Here is a 23016-nt window from a genome sequence, read left to right as displayed (position 1 = left end):
AAATTTGAGGGTGAAGGTTTACTCTTAGTTCTAACCCACCTTTTCCTTCTCAAATATTTTCTCTACCAAATTTATTTTAACCACGATGCGGGTGAAGGAGCCTTCCCTGAATAGTTATTGAAGTTGAGTGATATATACGAAGAAGATAATAGCAAATTACAAGAGTAGATGATCAAACTTGTAATTTAACCTAAAAACAAAAGTAGGAGGTGATAAAGTCTATGTGCGAACTGTCACGTGTATGATGTTAATTGATTAGTTTTAAACCTCAAGATCTCTATAAATAAAGAGGGAAACTAGAGCCCAAATCACACACAGCTTTGAAAGTTTTAACCATCCCTAAGTACCCTCAAAATATTTTTCTGCTTTGAAACTGAAATGGCTTCTGGATGCAAATGTGGTGATAGCTGCTCCTGTGGAGACAGCTGCAACTGCCAATCTGGGTCTCTCCCTCTCTCTTTTTTTTTTCTTACATTATTGGTCTGTAGTTCATTTTGTAAAGGTCTTAAAAATATTAATTCCATATTAATTAGTATGGCCTGAATTGATATAAAAGAATTAATGGTTATTTTTATTGGTAGGATATTGCTTTTTACTAATAAATATATCAATATAACAATGATTTGTCATTTAAGAGTTACCTTTTATATCTTTGTAGGTCCATCACACAGGCAACGTCCCTGATGTAAGTAATTAATATATGAATAATCTTTAGTGTGTGTTTTTTTTTAAATAACCTACTATAATAAATAATAAATAGTACATTCCTACACCATTAGTAGTTATTTCAATCAATAGGACATTAATTATTAGTAAAATTGACCATAACTTAACAATTGAGATATACTTCTTCTCTTACTTTTTTTTTTTAACTATATTAACACACACTTGTTCCTACATTTATGTTAGCCATGTTATCCATTATAGGTTAACATATAGCTCAAGGGAAATGATTTCCAATCTCCATATATTTAAATTAAACAATTCAAATTCCTAACTTTAGATAGCCATTATATTTACATATGACATATGATATCACTTAATAAAATAAATATAATTAAATATGGTGAGATTCTTTAATTTTGTGTATAGGAGTGGGTGCAGCTGTGGGAGCAGCTGCTCATGTGACTCATGCGACTGCAAGTGAAGCATTTGGAAAGAAAATGAAAAAAAAAAAGCTCAAACCAACAAAGCTTTTGAATAAAAACGTTGATGAACTGTCTGAATTTCGTTCGTTTTCTTTTTCTTTTTTATTTGTGAAAAGATTGCCATTGAAACTGTAAGTCCATATATGCATGGAATATGGTTTTTTATGGTTTCTTTGTGTGAAAGTGAAAGCCTATGTTATGCTTTGTTGTGGATTGAGGTTCTTAATTATCAATGCCTTAAGTGTGTTGAATTTGTGTGTTCTGTATATGTGTTTTCTTGTATAGTTTATTATCTCCTAAATCTCTTGCTCTCATCATCGTCATTGTTGGCTCGAAAAATTACTGAAAAAGCTAGACCTAATACGTAGTCGACTCTAGCCTTGTGAAGGCTAAACATGTAGGATAGACAGTAAAGAGTGATTTAAGTAATTTAATAGTACAGTGGAACTTAGTTTTTCTTCGATAATTAATTAATTTAACTATTTATCACATAACAAATTATAATAACTAAATTAATAAAAAATCATATCAAGGCATAAGGAGTAAAGCTGAAGCATTTGAATTTGTTTCAACAAAAAAAAAAGACGAGTATATATTAAAAATAAATTTGATAGAATAATCAATATTATATTAGATAACGATAATAAGAAATTGAAGACTAAATTGAAAATAAAATATAATAGAGGAGAATAATGCTTCCTCAACAAACATGAAATAATGGTGATAGATTAGTGACCAGTAACTAAAATTTTGAAAATTTCAATTACACAATACACCATTGAGCTACAGCTATAGCCACAAACTTAAAGTATTTAATGCATATTGAATGGGTTGGGGACTCCACTCTTTAATTTTAGGACAATTAAGTTTCAACCTCCATCTTTAATGCTCAAAATAATGGAGAGATCAATACAAATAATTAAACCCTCCTTCAACTTTAACTTGCACACACATCTCTCAATATAGTTCTTAAATATATTCCAATTAAGAAGTGAAGAGAGACATGGGAAATTTGGTGGCAAAGAGAAAATTGGTACATCCAATTGAGGGCTATGAAGGATTGAGATCAAGTTCAAGGCCTTTGAGAATCAAAGTAGTGATGACTAGAAAGCAGCTAAAGAAGCTCATGGATATGGCCGACCACCTCACATTAAATCGTGATTTAGGCACCTTGATCTTTCGAGAATGTTGCCAAGGTAAATTGGATACTCGTATTCTTACATGTGTTTGAAGGATTTAAGCTAAGTTTTGGAAGATTCAAATTTCTAGCCTCTAGAGTATATGTTTTAATAAGTTTGAATGGTTATTTTTAGTTATTGGTTTTTTTATAAGATTATACGAATATGACTCGTGTCTTGTGTCTTGTATCAAGATTGATAAACTTGGAGTTAGATTATTTGAGATCTTTGCTTCTATATATTTCATTAGCATTTTTTATCTATATTAAAAGTTTGGACAATCTAAAAGCTACGCAAGATAACAATTTTTTTTTAGATTTTAAAATTCACTTTTGTTTCACAAAATTGTTAAAAAATGGTGAATTCACAGTCAAATACTAAAAAAATAATTTCTTTTTTAAATATTTGGTTGAAATTGGATGACAAACAGAAGAACCTGAGAAAATGCACTCGACAATAGTTTAAAAAAATATTAGCTTCTAGTTTTAGCATCGGGAGCATGGGGAATTAACAAAAAAAAAAAAAAAATCTCTTACATTTGTAAGAAATGTTTTTGGGACCTCTTTCCAGCTGAAAACACATTTTTTAGATAATTCGTTTGGAGTTTAAGTTGTTATTTCTCAATCATTTGATACACAAAGTTGCATTTTTTAAATAAATTTGTTATCAAAGCTTATTTATCAAAGTTGCAAGCTAAACTTTTCTTTAAACTTTTCTTTAGATTTGAAATACGTGAATACTTTAAAGAAAGTGACAAAAGTCTAATAGGTAAAATAAAATAGGGTAAGTTTAGACCTAATGGATTCACCTAAATTTATTTTAGACATAGACACAAGTTTAATGACTTAAATATACTTTATAAAAGGTCAACAAGTATCGAAATTAAGTTACATATCTCGATTGACTTTTCAAATTTGTAAATATTGAAGAGTCTTCGACAATAATATTGTTAGACCTCATAAAATTAAACATCTTACTATATATTAGATAAAAAGAACAATCAACATTATACATAGATAATTTACATTGGCAGCACAGGTCAACACTGCTAAATCATAGAACTTTCATTTTGTTGTGAATTCGATAGAGGAACTTTTCATAAACCAATCATTCTTTGATAATTTCTCACAAATATTTTGTTATATTCACCTCCTATTTACATGGAGATGTATTACAAATCAAATTTAAGTTAAAGGAGAGTACATGTTTTAATAATGTCACGATACTAAAATAATAAAAGAGATAAAAAAAAACTCCTCAATATTTATGAAATAAAATATAATTATCTTTAGTGTAACTATTAACGACACTAAGTACTAGATAGAAAGAAAGAAAATAATGTGTTTATGCTTAACATGAAAAACAAATAATTAAGAAAGGAAAAGGATGGAAGAAAAGAATATCCTTCAAATGCTATTATGACCAAATACTATATCTGAATTGAAAATTGGAACTAATAGTATTAGAATGCATACTATATCTGAATTGAAAATTGGAACTAATAGTATTAGAATGATAAACTATTTTATTTTCGTACAGATTCAAAATTAAACTGAATTTCTTTTAGTTCTCTCTAACTGCATATATTGCAATATAATGAATTAAACTGGTGTGATTGTGTTAATCTGATTATATTCCATTTTAGTTTAAGTTTATGTGATTGTAAGGCATAAAAAGGCATATCCAGATCATATTCTATATGAATTGAAACTTTGGAACATCATAAAATATATTATTCTACATGTTTTGGGCTTTCATAGTTTCTTTTTAAAGAGAAAGAATAGTTGTTTAGTCAAAGTCAATATTTGTAATTTTGATTATTGGCACATAATATATTATATATAAAATTTATAGTGTTCATTTTCTTCTGTCGTTTTAGTTATTCTCACATCATGTTTCCTCGCCAATATGACAACCCATATTCTCGAAATTAAATATAATTTTTTATTTTTTTAACTTCCTAGACTTTAGTCAAACGTGATCAATAAATAGATGGAAGCACCTAACATCTACAATTTAATAGCTTAATTTGTTAATATTTGACATGTACTTCAGTTTAAAACGTAATATAATTATTAGTTTTATTTTTCATAACTTGTGTGTTAGAGAGATTAAAATGTGACCTAATTTTTTTATTATTCTATAACATGAGAGAGAAAAAATTGACAATCATATGTTCTTGAACCCAACCATGATTTTCAAAAGAAATATATATAGCTGAAAAAAAAGAAGCAATCTAGCCTTTCTCATATTATAAATTAAAGTTAATATACAATGAAATTATAAATTAATAATAAAAAAATACAACATTAGGGGGAAAATCATATATTACACAAAAGTAAAAAAAATATAAAATTTCATTACTTCTAACCCTTCTCATGGTATAGACCAAGGCCACATTTAATTTATTTATTAATTAATGAACATGATAGAATTAAAATATGCACATATATGAAACAATTAAAATATACCCACACATATAATTTAATTGAATAAGACATCTCCATTCTCTTTATAAGAAAGGTAAGGTTGGGATTATTATTTAACTTTTCTCTGGAACATCATCTTTCTCCCTCTTCCAAATTCACTAACTCAAAAGGACTATGCATTTTGCTTCATTCTCCTTAATCAATTTTAAGTTAAAATGATTAGTAAGGACTAAGTTGAAAAAAACAAACATTTCTATAACATTAGAGACTAAAACATAGAATTGAGAACTTTGACGAAAAAAAAGTTAGGTCTTCAACTTGTTGTAGTTGTAGGTGTGGGTATAGCAACTTGGAAGCTTCAAATATAACAACAACGTTTACAACTATTTATAACCTATAGTTATTTACAATAATATTATTTAAAATTTTTCAGTTTTACGATGTTTATTATTTTCTATCAATATCAAAGTAGTTGGTGCAACGCTTGAATTTAAAAATGTACTAAAATTTAATTTTAAATGACAAAATTTTTAATAAGGATATAAAAGTATGGTTAAAAAGTTGGAACTAGAGAAATTGGAATGATTCCAAACCTCATTGAGATATGCTTAATATCACCAATGAAAATTAAACCAAACAATAATGAAAATGAAATATGGTTGGATGTTTAAATTGTAGGGAAGCAATGAGAAAGAGGCAAAAAGTGAGAGTCCCTCCATACATCAATTATATCCCATTTATTACAAATATTGAAAAACATAATAAACCAATGGAATATGCTTTCTTCTTCTTCTTCTTTTTTTTTTTTTTTTTTCTTTTTTTACTTTGAATGACTTCTTTTTATACTTTAATTTTTTTGCCCCTAAATAAATAGCCACTTCATCACGCCAAGCATATCCTCCTAATATTCTTCAATTCCCTCTTCTCTTCATATAAACCCCCTCCCCCACCTTCCCCTTTCTTCCTCTTTTCCCTTCTCCATAAACAGAAGCAAAAAAACCATGAAGTTTGGGAAACGTCTCAAGCAACAGGTTGATGACACATTGCCCGATTGGCGAGATAAATTCCTCTCCTACAAGGACTTGAAGAAACTCCTTCGCCTTATCTCTAACAACGTTGATGTGATCAATAATAATGCTGATGCTGATTTTGTTTGCTTGTTGAACTCCGAGATCGACAAGTTCAATTCCTTTTTTGTAGAGCAAGAAGAAGATTTAGTGATCCGTCATCGGGTAAGTCTTCCTTTTAGAAAAAGTTCTAAAATTTTGTTTGTGGAGTTAATGTTTCACAATCTTAATTATTTGTTTTAATGTTTAGTTGTAAAATATTTTGAAGTTTTCTTTTTTTTTCTTTTTACAATGTGTTTAAATCTTTTTTAGTCAAAAAGGGTAGGATGTTTTCTCACCAGTTTAAAGAAAAAAAAAAAGACATTATTTTAAACTCTATTGCCTATAAAATATTTGGACAGAAAATGTTTTTGAGCATAACAAAACTCTTATATGATTTTCTAATGTTAAAAAATGATGTATGAATTTGGGATTTGTTGGAACAAAGCATTTTAAATAATTTTTTATTACAAAAGAACAAAAGATAAAAACAGTGAATTAGTTTAAACATACCTTTCTTTCTTAGAAAAAAAAAATCTATATATTCAAACTTAGAGATTATTTTATTGGTATTGGGTCATCCATTATTGACAAAACCCTATTAGTGAGTATTTCTTTAAAACCCTCTCTTTTACTTCATACTATTTTTCTTTTCTTTTTACTCATTTTTATTTTGAATATAAATTACAAAACAAATTTACCAGTGTGTTCAATTGTTAATTATCTAGTTTTTTTATTCATCATTATTTTTATTAGTATTTGTAATTTCTTTAATAAGATTTTAACACCTATCTCTATGGACGTCCATATTATGTCAATGAGTAAGCTTTATAACTTTACATCTTTTAACTAAAGAAATAAAGATGCTGAAATTTATTCTATTTAAACGTGGGAAGAAAAAAACATGATATTCGTGAGTGTCAAAGTCTAGCTACGACTTCTTATTCGACCTCTTATTCGTTATTGACATTTTTATGTTTGATGGTTAATTATATTTTATGTTTGATAACGTAGGAATTGAGACAGAGAATTTTGGAAAGTTGGGGTCCACGTGGAAATGAAATGGATGATCATAAACAAGAAATTAGAGAAGACATAGTGAATTTGCATGGTGAAATGGTTCTCTTACTCAACTACAGCAATCTTAATTATACAGGTAATTCAACTTTATTTTAATCTAAAATTTAAAAAGTAGATTAACACATCTGTCATATTATTTCTTTTTAAGCTTTAAATTATGGCTTGAGATAACCTGATGTCTATGAAATAAACTGATATATCGTTTACCTAAGTTTCGAAAGAGCAGTAAAAGATTGGAATATGCACACAAGAAGAAACAGACTAAATATGGTTTCATATTGCAGGATTAGGGAAAATTCTAAAGAAATATGACAAGAGAACAGGGGGATTATTAAGGCTACCATTCATTCAAAGCATACTCCAACAGCCATTCTACAAAACAGATTCACTCTCTAAGATGATCAAAGATTGTGAGGTTAGCATTGATGCAATTTTCCCGACCCCAAAACAACAATTCAACAATGAAAACAAGCCTAATATTTCAGTTGGTAGTGAAGGAATTTTCAGAAACACAGTTTCAGCTCTGCTCAGCTTGGAGGAAATCAGAAGAAGAAGCTCCACTTATAGCCATTTCTCTTTGCCACCTCTCAACTTGCCTGATTCTGATCTCATCCACTCCTTTCAGCTCAACTCTCCCATTCCAATTCTCTAGTTATCTTATTACTTACTTACTTCCAACACTACAACACAATATATATATATAAAATAATACACTTCACTAATTCCCCACCAAATATTTTTACTCTCTTCTTTATGTTTGTTTATATAGAAAATAGTTGTGTGTGTTTAGTTGAAGTTTTGATTGGCTTTTATATATAGAATCTATGTGTGTGTATGTAACGTGTTTATTTTATTCATGCTTTTTGCTGCTACTTTCATGATCTCTCTTAAGACTCTATATAGGTCATAGAAAATCAAGACCTAAGGAAAGAAGATAGACTATTTAGAGAAAATGAGTTTAAACTTACAATACGGCTAATGTCATAGTCGAACAAGATTAAAAAACAGGACAATGCCAAACAGAAATACGAGAGTAATAAAACTTCAAACAGACATAATAATCAAGATCTTGTAATTCTAGATTCAGTGTTACCATAACACAAAATTTTAGAAAGGAGTAAGTTTTGACAAGAACCGAATGCGCTCATGCATATTTTCCTTGAAACACATGGGTCAGAGTTTTACATTATAATGACAAGTTCAAATGCTTTCCTTAATATTTTGAAATTCAACAAAATCATGATCGGATACTCTTGTTGTCCAGAGCCATTATTCTCCCTCATCTTATGATGATCGTTAGGGTTTTTCCTTCCAACAAGAAAATTTTGATTCTCTTTGCAACAACCCTCACAATTTGCTTCTGAATAGCTGGATAAAGAGCATACCTGAATTTGATTGTCCTAGAAAAATGTACAGAGATTCAATATCACAATGCTCTTCAATTCTTGCTATAAATTCTCCTTCACACATTGGTGCACCAGTCTATCAATGTCCGATTCCATCATGTGATGGACTCTTTTATCATGTTACATCGACCAGCTATTCTCCGGAAATCATCCAGATTTAACTGTTATAGAAAAGAAAATGAAGGACAGGTATATCTTGAGGAGCATCAAAGGTGAGATACAAGCAAGATTAGTTTGTCATGATGTTAGATCTAAGTAATTATATTTACTGGATGAAGCAACAAGCAACTATTATTGTTTCATTTTCTTGTCCAAAAAGTATTCATATAAGTAACTGGTCGATAATGAAATTTTCAGTTAGAAAAATATTCCAGTAGTTTGAGATATAAAACAACACAAACTATCTGCAGCCTTCCAACGGTGCTGAAATTGAGGCACTTTACTATTATTATTTCATTTTCTTGTCCAAAAAATAAAGTACATTTTGTTATTTCTTTGGTAGGTAGAATTAACGTTTTGATCTTTTTTGTACCAACTACCATACCGCATTATCAGAACAACCACCATAAAGATAATTCATAAATCTTGTTTCATTTTAAAAATTAAGCATGGAAGATGCTTCAATTTTTTTTTGAAAAAACTATAACTTGAAGAAGTTTGTTAACGTAATGTAAAAGGTTAAACTCAGTACATCATTGCAATTGATGTCAAGATGTCTTTTCCTAAACAAGTCAACTCTATATGGTATCATGTTGTAAGCCATTGGTGTTTTTATGCAGCTATAGAAAGGACTAAGAATATAAAATAATGGATAAGTTTGATGGTGTTAATAAAAATTTCAAAACTTGAATGACAAAATAAAGAACATGTATATTAGATTACGATTCATAGTATAAAGAGAACGAATGGGATTAAAAGATGAAAGAAGAACATGAAACCAAGAAACTAACCTTCCCATCTCCATCATTGTCAAAGCAATCAATCATATCCCTTAATTCTATCTCAGACCAAGTAAAATCATGAGCATCTGCCACTCTTTTCAAGTCACGAACAGTAATGCCTCCTTTCCACGACTCTATTAGCCAAGTTCAACAGGTCAGTAGTAAATATTACTTTAAAGTGCAGTTAATATCTTACCAATATACAAAATACCATCAAAACAATAGAAGTTCATGATAAGTTCATCCTCATTCATCTGCATCCGACTAGTGAACTGCAGATCAGATGAGAAGAAGAAGCATTGAGGTAAAGAAGAATAAAGGATCACCAAGGTTATCATACTACATTATGAGTAAAAATGCTACCAATCCTTTTCTCTTCATCCCTCCTCTCGCTTCCTGATTCTTCAAGTTTTTCCTTCTAACATTTTCAAAAGAACCTTGCACCTGTGCATCAGAATTTTCGCCAGAATCTTGAAGTGAAAGTTTGATGGCCTGCTTGGGAAACCATAGGATATATTTAGCGTGTTTGTGCTTTCTTATATTACAAAATATTGATGGAATATTATGAATCTACCTGTTGCAATGCATCATCATCATCCTCATGGTTAAAGTTGTTTGATTTCTTGACAGAAACTTTCCTTTTTGTTTCTGATCCTCTATTCTTTCCCTGAAATAAAATTTAACCACTATTTAGGCCACCAACTAGATCGAGTTGAAATAGATGAATTTTGCATTTGTACATAAAATACATGCAGAATATACATTTTCCTTTTTAATATATTTTGGGCAGGACTCAAGTTCCCTGAATGCGATAACACACAATTGCATTCTTTTCTCTACTTCTAAAAGTGAAACTGAGACTTTTGCTCTTGTTCCATAATATTTGTGAGGACCCCATCATAAAAAGTATACATGTTCTGATTATGAGTCCCCCTTCTCAAGTACCCTGAATATATATAGAGAGAGAGAGACAAAAAATGACTGAATCTATCGAGTAAAAAGGAGGTATACAAAGAGCTAGGGAAAGCTGGTGGGCTGTGGTTCCTTTCCAATTAAAGTATTGAACAATGCTTTTGCCATATTTGGTAATCCATCAAAAAGCTCAGAGAAAGAATACAAAACCTCATAGGGAAGACTTCCCAAAACCTAGAAGTATCCTCTTATCTTTCTCCAAATCTTTCCATGCTCCTTGATCTCTTTCACATTATTTTCATTAAAAGTTGCACCACAATTTGTTCAGGACTTTTTTCTAAGAGAAAAAAAAACTAATAACCTCCTACAAACTCTAAATCTTCCTCAAAGCTTCTCATAAAATTTCCACTCTAGCATCAATAAGCTCTTCTCCAATTCTAAAGGGAGAAAGACATCCTCAACTCTTTTACCAAAGACTTAAAAGTTTTTTTTTCCTAGGAAGCTAACTAAGAAGATTCTTATAAGCTCCTTTTAGGGATGTTTGTCTATTGAATTCATATTCTCACCATACCATATTACAAACATGGAAACAGGAAAAATGTTAAATATTCTACTCATTGAACATCATGTACACAGTAGTTGATTAATGATCACAACAGTAAATTATCAGTTAACCAAGCTAAGAAACACCCCAGAATCATGAATACAACAGTACATGCACAGGAAAGGGAGAGTGATCACCTTCGTTCCACGAGACCCAGAAACTTTCCCACTTCCAAAATCTTCATCCCCTTCCTCCGAGTCATCCTCATCTTCAGAACTTGAAGAATCATTGCCAGGCTTATAATCATCATCGGCAGCTTCCCCCAGTTTCCGCTTCCCCTTTATATCAGTCTTCCTCAAATTTTTGGAGGAATCCAAAAATGAGGTGGCCATTTTGGCCAATCCAAGGGCCTCCATTCTCTTCTTGTTCTCGGCGATCCTAGAAATCCTCTGTTTCTCATACTCCGGCACATCCTTGACGTTTCTGCCATTCATGGAACCTCTGAGCTTCTTCTTTGAGTGGGTAGTTGAAGAATTAGGAGTTTCCTCGTCGTGCTCGGAATCAGTAAGGTCGCGATTCGACATTTTGGATTTGAGTTTTGGTCACAACTGCCTCAAAGCATTAAAGATTACTTTTTGACGCTGATTTGGGCTGCTGTTTGAGACTGTTCTTTACTTCTAAAATGTCATAAGAAACCCAATATTTTGATTTAAGTTTAATTGCCAAAATCGGTTCTAATCTTTATCAATTTCTCACATAAATAAACAAATAAATCGTAAATATTCATCTTTATTACTCACCAAACTATTTTTATGTCTACATTCATCATTCGTAAGGATCGAAGTTGATTTGTTCGATTAATTGACGAAACATATGATATCAAAAATTTAAATAGAAATTGAGTACTATTTTAAGTCATTTTAACCTTTTGATATTCAAACTCATCTTTCAAACATTAATTATTACCTTATTAACATGTTTTCAAATATAGCAACTAATTAATTAAAGGAGTTTATTTTAAATTATATAACTCGTGAACATAAAATCTAACAATCCATTTTGGGCCTTAATAAATGGGCCTTCACTTTTACACAAACAACCTAAGATTAAATACATTGAGGAACTCAAAGGTTCCATGCATTATCCAACTTCACAATTTATTTCCAAATAAAATAGAGGCCCAAAGCAAAGATCTAACCTTCTTTCTTTCTTTTGCTTCAAAACATTTTTTCAAATATCTTTTCCCTAACACTTTCACAAATTCAAGACTATAACCTTTTCATCCACATGTTTTACCCATCCTTCACAAAAATATTTGAAACTTATTATAATTTTATTTTAATTAATTATTAGCTTACAGTCATTTAAAGCCTACGTGTATTACAAAGTTCAATACGGATCAAATCACAAAAACCATTTAGTTACTAGCACATTACGTACTAAGAGTTAATACTATTATATTGTATTTTTAAAAAAATACATTCATCTTAATTATGATTTATGTTTTTAATTAAGTTGAAAATCTTAATCCTATATTTTAACAATGTATTGAATTTGAACTCTCTTTTTTTTTAATGAATTCATGACTTCAAAACGTTGACCTCAACTTCAATATATACTTATTTAAGTATAATTATTAACATTTGTTTAGTAAATTAATTGAGTATTGAAGGTTGAAACCTTATAATATAAAAAGAAAATTAGTGTATTTTTTATGTTGTTTAATTCTCAATAATTGATCAGTTATGTTCCATTACAATATTCAATAAAAGCCATTAATATTAGCTTCTAAATGACCAAAAGAAAAAAGAAAAAAAGAAATCTCTAAATTCTTAAAGGATCTTATTGGTTCAATATCCTATCAACACCTCGTTTCATATTGTAAATAAAAGTTTAGAACCTCCCTTTGATAAATATACACCTCAAAGTAAATAGATTTGATTGTTTTGTTTTATTTATATTCTATAAAACTTTTAAAACTGAGGTCAAGTTTAATTTGAAAATTAGTATTCAAAAAAACTTCTAAAGAAATTCAAATGTATACTCAACAATGATTAAATATACAAATAGACGTATTAGTTTTTTCTTTTCTTTTTTTCCATCAATAACAATTTTCCTTAATTTATATTGTTTTCTATTAATTTAGTGGAAAATTAATTGTTGTTTGTCATTTGTGAATACGAGATATCAAAGACTTAAGAATAATTTATTTTTGTTTGTGTCCTTATGATATAGGAAGAGTGTATTATTATATTGCATGTTTATATATAAAAAAAAAAATTAAACTATGGAATAATAATCAACATAAAATAATATCTTATTTCAATTATTTAAAACGAAATTTTAATGTAAATAAAATATTGACTTTTGTGGATAAAATAATGAATTGAAATCATTAACTTAACATATTATTTGTTTATGAAATATTAAAATATCCCACAAGAAAATCGTTTTAAATAGGGTTATTATCTAAGTAATAAAATCAAGGTTAGCTATCACGTCCTACCTACTACTAATTTAAATTCTTATATATATCTAAAATTATATTTTGAAAATTTTCCAATAATTTATTTTATTGATTTCAATAAATTAATATATTAAAAAAATATTTCAACAAATTATCTATGGTTTACTTCTTTCTTTTAATTATTGAAAATTGTAATAAAGAACTTTTACATAATATAATTAACTACAAACAAATGTGTGGACATTGTAAGATGCTATTTAGGGGGAGTCCACCTTCGACTATTCTATTCTATTCTATATATATATGATTTCTATAAAGAATATATATACATAAAGGGATTAGATGAGGCTCCCCATCTTATGAATAAAGTTATAAACCAAATCTAAAATATAATTCATATACGAAATTCAAAACTTAAATTGAAAATAATTTACGTAAATAGTTTTTTCTTTATTTTGTTATTTGTGTTAAGTTTGATCTTTTTTGGGTAAAGGAAAAGTTTGAATTTCATAAATAATAATAATAATAATAAAAGGTTAAATCATACTAAATGACATAAGCTTATGCAGCTTCAGTTTTACCAACAATAATCTTTACCCTTTCTCGAAACAAGAGAAGCAAAAACTGTTAGACAACAATTTTTATTAAGCTTTCAAATAGAAATAAATAGAAGATTATGGTGAAAATTAATAAAATCTAATTTTTAAAAAGTTAGTGATAAAATTTTTGACTTACATGCTTTCAAAATTTTCAACTTCAGTTGTGATTGTAATTAATACAATGGTACGGAAAATGTTTTGATTTAGTTTTCAATCTTTCCACCTTTAATCGATATACCACATTTTGAGTAGGTTTAATTATTTTAAAAGTTAGTTATAGTAGGACAAAATCGTCGTAAATAGTTCATATGATTTAATAAAATATCTTTATATAGTTCTTTTTGGAGGGATATATTGTTTACTATGGGAAAGGATTGAACTCCAATTATAAACGACTCTAACTAAATTCTAACTTTTATTTTCTAAAAACTACCGTGACCAAATTTGCAATATAACAAAAAAAATGTATGAATTAAGTTTTTACAACTTTTCCTAACAAAAATGTTGGAAAAATCTCTCGTCCTTTGGTGCACAAACAAACACACAAAAATAAAACAAGAAACACAAGAATTTACGTGAAAAACTCTCGTCTTAAAGAAAAACCATAACTTATCAAATAAATAAAAAAAATAAAACTCTAAGTACATTCACGTTTAGTTTACTTGGACATTGGACAACTGCTCTTTTAATTTGAAACCTAAGAAAAATGTGGAGTTGAAAAGACAGTAAAAGAAGGCATATAGAGGAGATGTCATTCTCAAAGTTTGATAAGAGTTGTTAGTTGGGGAGTAGTACGAGGATTGGAAAACAAAAATGGAATTGACATTTTGAATATATATTTAAGGAAGGACGAATTTGATGAGGTTATTGAAAAGACCAAACAAAGAAAAATAAATAAATGAAACTAATTTCATTTGTTAATCAATTGGGTTTTTGGTGGGATTAAGCTTCTTCGATTTAAACTATGAGTACATTCCAACCTAACATACTTAGTTGTTGCAATTATTTGCGAGTTCCATTCATTGTTTTTTCAAAATGGAAAGAAATGATGTTACAAACTCTGTCTTCATCCAGTTGATGATTTCTATGATTAATTAGAATATCATTTTTTTATATTTATATTATATAGTTTATTTAACTCAATTATTATAACATTTGAACAAACTGATATGAAATGAATTAATGTCTTTGGTTAAGTCCCCCTTCTTCCTACAAAACTTGTTGTCATTTTCAATCTTTTTTTCTCTCTTTTTTTTCTTTTCAATATTATTGAAGTTAATTCCCTCATGAGACATTATAAGTTTATAAGTTTAAAGAAAATTTAATACTATATGAACATAAAACAAATTTGATAAGATGGCATATTGATTGAAAGTAAGAATAATGATTTAACATGATATGAAACAAAAGGGTTAGATTGTTTTATGAAATTTGGGTGTAGATATAACTAAGCTAAGGTAAAACTATTTGATAGGACAATTGAAATATAGTTTGCATGGGCTCCCTGTTTAATAACCCAATTATTGGTTTTAAAACATTTAGTTTCTTCCCAAATTGATATATTTTTTAAAATTTTGTAATATACCTTTTAGGGTTAATTGAATCGATGTAAATCTAACAGAGAAAAAAAAAAAAGATTACTTTTAAATGATAACCAAAAATAAAAGATAGAGGGAGAGTTAATTCTCTATTCAAATGTTTGAACAGTCTATAGATGAGTAAGTTATTATTCAATTATTTTATCTCAAAGTTCAAGCACACAATTGTCCATCAAGAATTGCAAAACAGTTGGTGCTAAATCTCTATCGTTCAACGCAAAGACAAATTATCATCCCACAATTAAAATTCAAAATTTGTTTTTGTATAACATAATGATCGGACTTTGAATAGCCTCCCTCACATATAATATAATTAGATTTTCATCAAACTCTACATAATTATTAACTAGAGAAGCTTCATCATCTTCAACTTTATACTCGGAATCCTCTATATAATGAGTTTTGGTTGTATGTATAACATACTCATGATTTTAAATAATACAATTCTATCTACTAAAAGTCCTAGTCTAATCCTGAACTACCAATTACTTTAATTTAGAAAAGCATTATTGTTCATCCAATTCTAGATCTAAATACTACTAACCTCAAGTTTTGGTGTTAGTTGATTTGAAAGAATAGATGAATCTATTGAATTTTATGTCAAGAGGATTAAGCTAAGAAAATTAAAGATAGGTTTGCAAAGGTCTCAATTAATTATTTAATCTCTTAACAATCTTTCAAAAGAATATAATACCTTTAGTAGATCAATGAAGAATTTATTGGTTGTTTCCTTTGTAAAGTTCACATACGTTCATAAAATTGGTTAAAATTTTGTTAACATGGTGATCACTATAATATACATCTTATCTCTATGGTAATAATTAAAGTTAATAAATATTTTTTTTTATATGAATTGATAATGAATCACGTAATTAATAAGTTAAAAGTGTAACTAGTTGTATTAGTTGAAAAGGAAAATGAATTGGGATTAGACTTAACATTATTTTGGCTAAAAAGTACAAGAAAATATAGCTATGACCAATGCTACTTTAATTTAGCAACTTCTGTTTAAGTACATCCACAAATAATTCAGCATGTGACAGGAAAATAATATAAGGGTATTTTTGGCAACAATTCTTATATAGCTTTGTATTTATTCAATATTGTTGCCTAATTTTGATTTTGTATTAATTATCAAAATTAACTTCTTCCATCTCTTTTTTGTTAGTTCTTATCCATCCACATACTTTGAATTCACAACTACAGTTCTTCCATATCTTTAATTTTTCTAAAACCTAAATTTAAAAAATCTCAACTAATAATTATGTTAACTCGAATCCAACCTGTTCTATCTTTCCAATTAATACAATGATCATTTTTACAATTTTTTCTTGAATGAAAAATCATGAAGTATATAAAGTTTAAAATGATATACTCCTAAAGTTTAAGAGTATAAATTTACATTTTCATATTTCATGTTTAAAAGAAAAGACCATGTTGATGTTAATTAAGATGAATGTTAATTCTACATTTTTTTTATTTAAATTTTACCTGGGAGAAATGGGTGATGGATATTACAGTTTTGAAGTGTTCACGACAGGTTTTGTGCAAATTGAATGAGATTGATTTTGCCTTTCATTCATGATTAATAGCTAATTAGTTTTTTCCTTTGAAGTTTTGTTGTTTTCTTTTTCAGCCTTGGAAGGAAGAATTAATTTAAGCATATTCCCATTTTGTTGTTGCGATGTTCTTAATGTAATATATCTTAGTTTAGAGATTTGTTTTATGTAATTAAAAAAGAAAAGAAAAAAATAAACAATTGCAACCTTCTGTGGTGATAAATTTATTTTAGGAACAATTAAATTTTGTTATGCCATCCCTTCCGAAAAAGAGCATCACATGGTACCATTAAATAGATATATTAATCCTATTATTTAATATGATAGAAAATGTTTTCATTGAACTAGCTGGAATGGATTACTCGAACAATGAGAGAGGGAGTTAGAGAAATTTTTTTTTAAAAAAAAAAAACTATCTAGTAGAAATGAAATTGAAATATCTAAATTGTTTTGGTTGGAAATAAATGAAAAGTTACCAATAATAGAATTAAGATGAAGTTATTTAATTTTCTAAGTAAAAATCTCGTGTGTGGACTTTCCATCTATAGAACTTACAAATGTAAACTAAAAGTTTCAAGAAGATGGATTTGAGAAAGGAAATAACGATCGAGAATTGAAAAAGTTTTGTTTATACCAAGTCCACCGTAGACATCTCTAATCAAATAATATGATAGTCAATCAACCGACGTTGATCAAAAGACAACATATGTGTTAATCACTAATTATCATACTTTTCCTTTTCGTACTATCAACCATTTCCACGTGCCATCTTAATTCAATTTCCATTCCTAATTTGCTGTTACAATCAACAAACAGTGTAATGGATTTATTTGAGTTTGTTTATGAAATATATAGCTAGATGAATTAAATTTGTTTTGGATAAACTTTGATGAAATTAAAGATATAGAGAGAATAATGATAATGAAAGGTTTAAAAGTATTAAGACTAATTTGAAACTAAAACTAAAATGAAGATACAAAGAGTAAATTGAAATGGTATTAATCCAAATTGGGTATTAATGGTGAGAGATAGTTTTAGAAAGAAATGGAGTGTGACATGTGAGAATTAATTCCCATAAAAAAAGAAGAAAGAAAGAAAGAGAGAAAGGCAGATATTCTTTATTGCTTAAAGTTGCACCAAATAATTGAATGTCAAGTTGAAAGAAAAAAAATATGTTTCAAAATCAGCCAAGTGTCCAAATTGTTTGAAAGAGAAAATTATCTATATGACTATGGAGGATTGGGGAAGTTCAAATATGTTTTTTTTTTTTTTCTATATATATAAAAAGAAAAGTCTCTTTTTTCTTTTTGACCAAAAAAGTAAAGCAAGTTAGAGTGACATTAGAATCCCCAAGTAGCCAAAAAACAAATAACTTGATACAATTTACAATTAATAGCAGTAATTCCCCATTAAGAAATGGGTTCAAATTTCTTGATATTTGGAAATTGATATACAAAACCAACATGTTGTCCCCAAATTCTCTTGACCCTATTGAAAGGACATTTTTCTTGATGTTAGCCAAGATTGAAGGGATCATGTTAACAATAACAAATTTGGTTTAGTTTAAGCTTAATTGATAACATAGCCTAGGGGATGTTGCTTGATTAAATGAAGGGAGAAAAAAAGTAAAAGATGACCTTGGAAGAATATTTGTTATTAACTTAATATGCAAAAAAGAAGTTAGAAAAGAAAAGGAATAGAGAAAGGATAAAAAAAACATAGGATTCTTGAATAAAAATGAGTTTTAATTAGGGGAGTGAGTAAAGTGGGTTGGGGGGGGAAATGAAGGGACCTACCACATAAAAACACTAAAGGTACAATATAGTGCAAAGCTTGTCGTCATTATTTGTTTCCATCCAAGAAGGACCATGTCCTAAAATGGCTCAAACAACAAAATCTAACATCTATGATGCTCTAACCCCACCACTCCCCCCCCTCCCCTTTCTTCTTCTTTTTCTTTCTATTCCTTTATATTTTCTTCTCTCAACACAATTCTTTTTCATCTCATCTTAATATAACTCATAAATCCCTTCCTTTTATTATATAATATTATTAATTATTTGCCTTTCAAAGTTTATAACTCATACTTACATAAGTATGAATGGAAAACACATCCATTAAAGAAAGTTATAGGACGTTGACAAATTTGATTGAAAGATATTAAAGTGAATATATATAGTTATTATTAATAAAGTAGAAGTGATAATTAGTTAAAAGAAATAATAAAATTTAAATTTAAATTTGGATAGACGTAAGAAAGAGGGGTAGTTTTTCCTTAATTGGTCCAATCTATTTGGTGAAAGGTGTTGAGATACCTACAAGTCGTCGGCACAAAACATTGCTATTTTTTAGATTAAGATCTTTCATATCCCAATTGCCCCCACATATATATAAACATAATCCTTCTAAATCTTTCATTTTTAATTATTTGTCCACCCATTTTTGCTCTTATATTATTATCCCTTCAATTCAACCTTTCTTTTCTTTTCTTTTTTTCATTAATTTAATCAATTATGAAAGGAGGTGATAAGATGAGAGAAAAATTGTATGGCAATAAGTCAAATTTCATTCCATTAATATTTACATGAAAAAGAAAAAGGGAGAAGGGGGAAAATAAGAGCTTGATGTAAAAATGTACGAGGAACACATTCCTAGAAAGCCAAACATCTTGTGGGGGTTTTCTTTTCTTTTTTTTTTTTTTCCCTTTTTAAACCCTAAACCCATATAATATATATATTATATTTATATTTCTTTAATATTATTAATTTATTAAAATTATTTAGAAATTTTATTTTAATTTAATTATTTGAAATACGTCTTGGACATAGTTTAACGGTGAGTGGATTTGCCATCTCACAAGACAACTTGAGAACTTCATCAAAGTTGACAACTTGGTTTTGGTTTGGAGAAGGCAACCATTTAAATTCATGTAAAAGTGTAGCGACCCAGAAAGTGACGGTTGTCCAAGCAAGTGCTTTTCCAGGACAAGTTCTCCGACCCGATCCGAATGGAGCTAGTCGGAGATCGGAACCCATGATAGAAAACTCCACGTCACCACCACCACCTGGACCTGCTGACAGAAACCTCTCAGGCATAAATTCAAGTGGGTCCGACCAGATCTGTGGGTCCCGGGCTATCGACCACATGTTTACCATAGCAGTAGTCCCACGTGGCACGTGATACCCATCAATGGTTGTATCCGTAATAGCAATACGAGCCCAAGAGAGGAGTGGGCCTGGTGGATGCAACCTCAGAACTTCCTTAACCACCGCCGTTAAATACACCAACGACGGAATGTCTGATTCCATCACGGCACGCGATTTTCCAACCACGTTATCTAATTCCTCTTCTACTTTCTTTTGCACATCCTCATGAACAACCATCCTCGCTAGAATCCACTCGATTAAAACAGCCACTGTGTCAGTTCCTCTAAATATCATTTCCTATACATTCAAATACATTTCATATTAGATATAGAATTTTAAAAAATGTGTTTTTTTTTTCTTTCTTTTTTTTAAAAAATTAATTCAATAACTAAAAATAAAATTACCCAAAGAACAGAGATGATATCGGAGTCAGAGAGATTTTCGTTTTGTTGAAGAGAGAGAAGAACATCGACGAAATCCATAGTTTCACGGTTTGAATTTTGACGATGTTCGTCGATGATGCGGGTGACGAAGTTGTTCACTTTGGGAACCAAACGGGAGCACCTAAATCGGATTCTTTGTGGGTCGAAATCACCCAAGAAAGGGAGATGGTCAGACCAATTAAGAAGGCCTAATAAATCATACCCTTCGTCCACAAGGCTTTGAAGTAGCTCAACTTCAGGATTAGAGTCAGAGAGATTATAAAACCGCCCAAAAACCGAACCCATCATGCTATTCAAAGAAGCGGTTTTAAGAGTTTGACGAATGCGATGATGGGTGGATGACGTGGCAGTTGACGAGAGGATTTTGACCAATTGGGAAGCGATTTGACGGCGTTGTGATTCCGAGGATTTGATTTGTTTAGGAGAGAAGAGATGTTGGGAAGCAATCCGACGGAGGGTTCGCCAATAAACGCCGTAAGGAGCGAATCCAATGGCACGATTGAACATCAAGGAGTAAGCCGATTCTTTGATCGGGCGGTCAGCAAAGACGGAGCTATTGAGGATGTCTTTGGCTACGTCGGGATGGCAGGTGACAATCACTCGAGTGTTGGCAAGGGAAAAAGCCATGAGACGAGTAGCTTGTAAGGACTTGGCTACGGAGGCAATTTTTTGGTGAGCCAGACCCGTCATCAAGTTCATACTACCGATGACTGGGAAGCCTCTTGGGCCAGGGATGAGGGCGGAGGAGCGGCGGCGGCGGCCCCAAGCTGGGCCGCCGGGATGGGCCCAATAGAAAATGGAGAGGAGAAAGGAAATAAGGAGGAGGAGGAGTGAAGAGAAAAGGAAGTTTTGTTCGGTGAGAGATGAGCATTTTGAAGCCAAAGCTAAAAGCCATAGGCTTTCAATTTGGCTATTCAATGTCATTTTTTTTTTCTTTCTTCTTAGAGTGGAGATCAGAGAAAGAGAAAAGGTGGTTGGTTTATGGGTTTGAGGGGAAACAAAGGTAGGTAATGGGTTTATATAGGGGAAAAACAAAACCTTGAGTAGTGGAGGAAAATATAATTTTCTTGTTTTTTTATATATATTTATATGTATATATAATAGAAAGACATTTTAATTTACATATTCATACCGGTATAGACTATATAGTACAGTATAGTATATGATATTATTAATTTACATAAAACCCAACTTTGATATGCTTATTGTCTACTACTCTCAAATGCTTTTAATAAATTATAAAAAGAAAATTTTCAAATGAGCTTGACTGAACCCTCTAAGGTTAAATGTTGGGTCTTTTTTTTCTTTTTTCTTTTATAAAGAATTTAGTCTTATAAACATTTATTAGTTTATTAAAAGAACAACACCTAAGTGCAGGTTATCTACATGCATCTCAATTACAAGAAAACACAAACATAAGAATAAATATCGTTTTTTTACAAAAGAAAAGTTTATCAAGTGAAGTATCTTATATGATCACAGAGTTTGAAAGAGTTGTAGTTTAATCAAATTTGAAAGTGTTGAGATATATGAGAAAACAAAAATAAAATTGTAAAGCATGAAAACATACGAAAAAAAATATTTGTTTTGAAAGTATAGGAATGAAATGAGTTTGATATTATAAAAAAAATATTAATTAAAAGTATTTTTTTAAAAAGGTGTAATATAAATGATATTAAAATGATTACAAGTTTCAACAAATTAAGTTTGGGAATGACAAAGACTAAAAGAATATTTAAATGAAAGAAATATATATATAAAAATATTAATGTTAAAAAGAAAATAGGGTTTAGTGAAGAGTGCAGCCGCCTTGCGAGCTCCAACATATAAGAGCGCTTCACACACACGCGCTTTATCTCAATCCTTTTTTTTACTTTTTATTTGGATTATTTATTTACTTTTTTATTATTATTATTCAATCAAAGTAACTTTAAATTTTATATTTAAATGCTGAAAAATTGAGTATGGTTTTTGTTAATTGAAAATTAGTTTGTCATAAACTAAAGTTAAAACTACTCCATCTTAATTTGAGTTCATTATGAGCATATTTTTTCAGATCAAATAGATTGGAAATTGGGGAGAGACAAAATGGTGTGGTGAGAAAGAGAAATTAAAAGAATTAGAGAAGGGAATGGAGAGAGAGAGAGATCAAAAATTAATGCCATGTCACCATGTTATCTTAGATTAATATATCAAACTAACATCAAAATGACATCAACAAAAACAAAGTTTTGGATCTAATTTTTCATTTCATTCTACATTTCAAATTTTAATCATTTCAATCATTAAATTTGGGGTTTGTGCTTTGATTCCATTTTTTGAGTTTGCAACATTTATAATCTTAATTAATTAAATAAATAAATAAATAATAATATATATATATAATATTTATGATTAGAATATTTTAAAATTAATTTTAAAGAGTGGTTTAATTTTAATTTATACAACCTAACTAGCCTT

The 23016-nt window shown here is 29.3% G+C and overlaps 3 protein-coding genes and 1 long non-coding RNA gene across 4 annotated transcripts; 2 read left to right on the top strand and 2 right to left on the bottom strand.

The window, feature by feature from the left end:
- The first annotated feature begins 322 nt into the window (after positions 1-322).
- Positions 323-1410, top strand: LOC116404774. Its single transcript, XR_004217848.1, has 3 exons — positions 323-443; positions 659-685; positions 1093-1410. It is a non-coding gene; the product is annotated as an uncharacterized LOC116404774 (long non-coding RNA).
- Positions 1411-2091: 681 nt separating this feature from the next.
- On the top strand, positions 2092-7781 carry LOC101206926 (SPX domain-containing protein 3). The gene is made up of 4 exons (XM_004140450.3): positions 2092-2344; positions 5744-5987; positions 6876-7017; positions 7226-7781. Exons 1-4 carry the CDS (start codon positions 2334-2336, stop codon positions 7591-7593), a joined length of 765 nt encoding a protein of 254 aa, XP_004140498.2. The 5' UTR covers positions 2092-2333; the 3' UTR covers positions 7594-7781.
- A 203-nt stretch (positions 7782-7984) lies between these two features.
- On the bottom strand, positions 7985-11428 carry LOC101206207. Its single transcript, XM_004140447.3, has 6 exons — positions 10942-11428; positions 9863-9955; positions 9652-9780; positions 9500-9560; positions 9298-9422; positions 7985-8508 (listed from the first exon to the last, which is right to left on the bottom strand). The coding sequence occupies exons 1-6, from the start codon at positions 11326-11328 to the stop codon at positions 8443-8445; spliced, it is 861 nt and encodes a 286-aa protein (XP_004140495.1). The 5' UTR covers positions 11329-11428; the 3' UTR covers positions 7985-8442.
- An 8082-nt stretch (positions 11429-19510) lies between these two features.
- Positions 19511-21559, bottom strand: LOC101216159 (cytochrome P450 78A9). Its single transcript, XM_011658559.2, has 2 exons — positions 20518-21559; positions 19511-20410 (listed from the first exon to the last, which is right to left on the bottom strand). The coding sequence occupies exons 1-2, from the start codon at positions 21478-21480 to the stop codon at positions 19766-19768; spliced, it is 1608 nt and encodes a 535-aa protein (XP_011656861.1). The 5' UTR covers positions 21481-21559; the 3' UTR covers positions 19511-19765.
- Between the last annotated feature and the right edge of the window lie 1457 nt (positions 21560-23016).

Source organism: Cucumis sativus, chromosome 6 (genome assembly GCF_000004075.3).
Source record: "Cucumis sativus cultivar 9930 chromosome 6, Cucumber_9930_V3, whole genome shotgun sequence".
Lineage (NCBI taxonomy): Eukaryota > Viridiplantae > Streptophyta > Magnoliopsida > Cucurbitales > Cucurbitaceae > Cucumis > Cucumis sativus.
This window is presented reverse-complemented; position numbering and strand designations above follow the sequence as displayed.

Excerpts from the sequence above, each read along its gene's own strand:
- LOC101206926 (XM_004140450.3), top strand. Across the intron at positions 5,988-6,875 it reads ATTTAGTGATCCGTCATCGG|GAATTGAGACAGAGAATTTT; the intron begins GTAAGTCTTCCT and ends TTGATAACGTAG. Across the intron at positions 7,018-7,225 it reads CAGCAATCTTAATTATACAG|GATTAGGGAAAATTCTAAAG; the intron begins GTAATTCAACTT and ends TTCATATTGCAG.
- LOC101206207 (XM_004140447.3), bottom strand. The coding sequence starts at position 11,328 with ATGTCGAATCGCGACCTTACTGATTCCGAGCACGACGAGGAAACTCCT. Across the intron at positions 9,561-9,651 it reads GGATGAAGAGAAAAGGATTG|TTCACTAGTCGGATGCAGAT; the intron begins GTAGCATTTTTA and ends TCTGATCTGCAG. Across the intron at positions 8,509-9,297 it reads ACAATGATGGAGATGGGAAG|TTAAATCTGGATGATTTCCG; the intron begins GTTAGTTTCTTG and ends TTTCTATAACAG.
- LOC101216159 (XM_011658559.2), bottom strand. The coding sequence starts at position 21,480 with ATGACATTGAATAGCCAAATTGAAAGCCTATGGCTTTTAGCTTTGGCT. Across the intron at positions 20,411-20,517 it reads ATATCATCTCTGTTCTTTGG|GAAATGATATTTAGAGGAAC; the intron begins GTAATTTTATTT and ends TTGAATGTATAG.